Here is a 4,889-nt window from a genome sequence, read left to right on the forward strand (position 1 = left end):
GTTCTGTTTACCACAATTATTTTCTCTTCTATTAGTTTTTGGATATAATAATCAGTATCTTACCTGCAGCAGAAATCAATCAGAGCATTATCAGCTCAGGCAGAAGTTTGCTCTGGAAGATAAGAGCTAGCTGAGTGAGTCTAAGACCAAAATAACCTATTTTTACATTTTCATAGTTGCTTTTCTTTTCAACGTTGTCCAGTCAAAGTCTGAAACAAGGACTGGACAGTGAATGAGTGAAAAAGCAGCAAAAATCAAAAGAGAACCTATGAAAGATCTGCAGAAACTGTGAAGAAATATTTATCTAAAGATACTCTGATTTCTTGGGACAAAATCATTAATTAGGCGAAGGTTAAAATATTGTCCTGTATGTCTACAGTATGTACTTAATTCAGTTCATTTTGATCCTTTGTCTCTGATCAGGTGTTTCTGTGGGGAAACAAGTCTCAGACAGTCATGACACTTGAGGAGAAGAACTTCAAACATCCTCTCAGCATGCAGGTGAAACATGGATGTTTGTTTTATCCACCCGGTATCAGTTTGTCTTTTCAAGTCTTTCACCTGTAATCTGCTTGTTTCTCTCAGATTAGCTGCTTTGCTCCCCGTTCGGCTGCTGCTGACGATAACGTGGTCCTCCCTCTGATCGGACGCTTCACACGGGGGGTGAAACTGGGTCCAGAGTCCATCCCGGGGCTCGCCCCGCTACCATTCCCCAGGCACAGATCGGAGCCTGTTGTTGATTTGAAGCTTTTTGTCACAGAGAGCTACGAGCAGACGTGGATCGGGCCCTGCGTCGTCACTGCTGGCCACCGGGTTTTTGTGGAGGTCTCTCTCTGATTTCTTCTCGTGTTCAGATTTAAACTGTGCTCAGATTTTTGTTTAATCTTTGMTTTATCTGTTCTGCTGCAGGTTTCAGCCAAAGCATCCTTTGTAGATGCTGTGCAGGTGAAGTCATGTTTCGTCTCTCCTCTGTCCGACCCTAAAAAAGCTCCTTTCTGGACCGTGATAAGCAACGGCTGTTCCTCCGACCCCTCGCTGTTCTTCGGTGCAAAAACAAAGGAGGAGAAGGTTGAGGACAGTAAAAGCAAAGAGGAAATAGCTGCAACAGGTGGTTGGGAGAAGGGCAGAGATGCTCACACAGAAATAAAAGGCACAAGGATGGACAACAATACGCAAAGGGTTTCAGGAAAGGAGACACGGTTCCTAAGATTCAGTTTCATCCTTCGCCCGGTTTTTAACAACCCTGTACAGTTCCTCCACCTAARTGTCCTGCTGTGTGTCTCCAACTCAACAAGAGGGCAGCTCATGAAGGAAGCAGAGAAAAATGACTGCCAGACCAAAATACGTATCCCTGCACTTGTAACCAGACCAGTGAGGCAACAGGTAACAACATTAAAACAATGAAAACATGTTGGAGCAACAAACACAGTTAAAGGATTTCTGAAAAATATAGGTTTGCTTTTCTTTGTTTCCTTTTTCATAAAAATCAGACGTCAGTCTCATAATAAAGATCAAGAGCTTTAACTKTGTCTAATAGAATTCGTTCAAACATTTCAAAGAGAGCTTTGGTGGAAATGCAGTGAACAATTTAACCTCTTTTAGATGCCTTTTTAGGTAACCTCAATTTGGAAAAACAAAGTCTAATTCTGATAAACTAGTGGCTAATTCAAGTGGGATTAAGACTAAAGCGCTGCCATTTTAAAACAAATATAAAATTGTATGTTGTAGCAACATGTATATATGTGAGTATTTATTATATGGTTATTTATGAGAATAAATAGCAGCGGCTCTCAGCAGTTAAATTACAATAAATCTGCTTAAATAGCCACGTGATGTGAAACTGATATTAGCTTTTCATTCTGATCAGAATGAAACTGTTTCTCCAATCTGAGGTTACTCAAAGAGCTATCTGCAACAGGTAAGATATTTATTGTCCATAGCTTATTTACAAAACTCCGCTTTTAAATGTCTGAAATGTTAAAACTGGAAACAAAAGTCAGCAAACATAATATTGATTTAAATGAAGTTGAACTTTTTCKAAATTATTACATTTTATTTGATGACAAACAGACTTTTTTCTTGTCAGTGTAATTTTAGTTAGCCAATTYAAACATCAAGCAGACGTCTCGTTCTTCAAATCTCACTAATCCATGTCGTCACAATGAACTTTCTCCTACATTATTCACATCTCAGTGCGAGATCAGAAACCTCTCCAGACCCATGGTGGTCACCCAACCAATCAGTTCACTGGCCCCCAAAGTGCTGCCCCCTGTTCAACAAAGAACCAACAGAGCCAAGGTGTCTCCAGAGGCTGGTCCAGACCCAGAGAACAGCAGTGAGTAACATTTATTAGTCTTTATTTTATTTTTTGCTCTTGCACATTTTCACTTCTATCCCATTCTGTTTGTAGGTCTTGGTGTGCAGACTGGGCCTCTGATGGGAATCGTCTTTGTAGCGTTTGTGATTGGAGTCAGTCTGATGGGGGCACTGTGGTGCATCTATAATTTTACAGGTAATAAAATCATCTGTGACCTCTTCATTAACATGCACCAGAATGAACAAACAACACAAAAACATTTAAATCAATTATTTAGACAGCTAAAATTTAATCAGTATAAYATAAAAAGCATAACAAAATAGTTTTAAATATGGATAAAAGTCAACCATTAATAGTTTAGCTCCTAATTACAGTAAAGTGTAAGACTGGAACACTTCAGAGGAAAATCAGATTTTTCAGGAGGCAGTGCCCCCCTGTTCTGATTGACAGCGAAGAAGAAACCATTTCTTCAAAGTCCAACAAATCAACAGGTAACTGATAATAAGGGAATACTGCAGCCAATTTTGATGCAAGGCTCTGTAGAAAAGTTACAATCAATATCTTACCTGTTGTAGACACATAGCTTTTTAGAATACTTTAATTTGGAGAAATGTTTAAGTTCTGACAGGACTCAGAAGTTAACATTGAGTTTAAAGGCAACAAAGTTTAAAGAGGACATTGTCATCTAAAATTACTTTAAATTGAAATATTTCATAGTGAGTTTATACAAACATTATTTTATAAACCTTTGTATTACCTTATAGCAGGAAAATTATTAAAATTAAATTCCTGCTTTAAGTGACCCAGGTCACACGCATGTGAAGCTGTTGTCTACAGCGGTGCATCAGGCTGAGAGACATTTCCATCTTTACACATCTTTAATAAATGACTGGAAACACAGAGGAACTGAGTTTGATAGAAYTTAGAACTTTATACATGAAACAGTTGATGTGAAGAAACAAGTCGCAGCGCCGTGAGTTTCTGCCGCAGTTAGATTTTAGGATCATGAAGTCTCAGCTCGGCTCAGGATCTACTGTAAAACACCTGATTGTAATTAGTTTGCTTTGATACCAAAAACATGCTGCCTCTCAATTCTTCTTGTGGTGGTATCAACCTGCAGCACAACAGCTGGTGTTGTTCCACAAATTACACACAACTTTACACAGCTTGCTTTTTATTAACAAATCTATTGTCTGAATGTCTGTTCTTGTTTCTCAGTAATAATTAAAATGCTTTTTAGACAATTCACACATTTTATTCTCCTCAGCTGTGTGTGCGCCTGACTGGCATGCAGTCTCTAATGTATGTTTATATCTACGTGACAAAAACAAATCTTTATATATATATACTGTATATATATATATATATATATATATATATAAATCTTTACATTGAGCAGAGGTAGTTTGGATCATTTTTAGGCTGCTTTGTTTTTTTGTCTAGTTTCCCTTCACGGCTCCGTCTGGCATTTCTCCCATAGACAACGATTTCACTGGCAGATTTTTAGCCGAACCAATCAGAGAACAGACCGTTGATTTTCTGTGCAGTGTCTGCTTGTACGAAGCAAAGTGAAGGACAAGGGTCTGGTTTTTACCAAGCTATCAAACACAGGATCCACACGATACATTTATGGGCACTGAAATGAAACTATGTTAACCTGCATCACCTTTTAGAACAAAAAATACAGCTTGAATTGTAAATACTGTGAATCACTCAAGAGTCCTGTTTAATCTGTGACACTGTGAACACATTACAGCAACCATAAGTAAACTGTTCACAGGTACACCATACAAATGATGGAAATATTAGATATGTTAGTGTGTTTGTGCTGACCTAAAACAAAAGCGTATGTGAACTCTTACAGAAAGAAGACCAGGGAGTTCTTTAACAGACCAGACAAATGGAGGCCACAACATAAAAAATCAAGCTTCTCTGTTGGATCAATTCTCCAGTTCAGTTTAGATGTAAGACCTGATGACCTGAAGACCTGAAGACCTTACCTCTATGACCTGAAGACCGGGGTAAATGAAAGTCATTGTGTTACACTTTTTTTCAGGTCTTACTTTGATGGCAATTATTTTATGATAACTATTAAATTAAAATAGTTTTCTGAATTTTGGTTTCCACAAAAATAAAAGTGTGTTTATGAAGTTTTAGCTGAAGTAGGTAGATATCTATGTTTAGTARTGGCGTTCCCCAAGGCTCTGTTTATGGTTCCCTTTGGTTTTCTTTTTACACACTGCTGGACACTACCAATTTTATGCAAACATGAGGAACTTTACCAAACATCTCCAGAATGTCTTGGGACTTTTATAAAGTTATTTACTTTCTTGCTTATCAGTGGTATGAACGTAGCCTTTGAGTTAAAAGAGAGCTCATTCAGGTATGACAGAAGTGTTACTCAAAGAATCTCAAAGAAACACAGCTGTGATTGTAGCCATGTCCTCATGGCGGGGGAATCTCTCATGCCTTTAGCATTAGTATGTTTCTCCAAGCTAACCGCTAATGTTGATATACCTGTTTATTCATGGACAATACTAGAAATTCAACCCTAAAAATCATCCATAAAGTG

The 4,889-nt window shown here is 38.0% G+C and overlaps 1 protein-coding gene across 2 annotated transcripts in view; it reads left to right on the forward strand.

Moving 5' to 3' along the window:
• The window catches only part of engl (endoglin, like), a 21,808-nt gene that overhangs the window by 12,334 nt on the left and 4,585 nt on the right, over positions 1-4,889 (forward strand). For both annotated transcript variants that reach the window (XM_014008875.1, XM_014008876.1), the window contains 6 exons: positions 424-501; positions 586-825; positions 910-1,383; positions 2,194-2,335; positions 2,411-2,512; positions 4,182-4,338. In XM_014008875.1, the coding sequence (XP_013864329.1) occupies positions 424-501; positions 586-825; positions 910-1,383; positions 2,194-2,335; positions 2,411-2,512; positions 4,182-4,279 (1,134 nt within the window). In that variant the 3' untranslated portion in view covers positions 4,280-4,338. The remainder of the gene's footprint in view (positions 1-423; positions 502-585; positions 826-909; positions 1,384-2,193; positions 2,336-2,410; positions 2,513-4,181; positions 4,339-4,889) is intronic.

Source organism: Austrofundulus limnaeus, unplaced genomic scaffold, assembly GCF_001266775.1.
Source record: "Austrofundulus limnaeus strain Quisiro unplaced genomic scaffold, Austrofundulus_limnaeus-1.0 Scaffold53, whole genome shotgun sequence".
NCBI classification, from domain to species: Eukaryota; Metazoa; Chordata; class Actinopteri; order Cyprinodontiformes; family Rivulidae; genus Austrofundulus; species Austrofundulus limnaeus.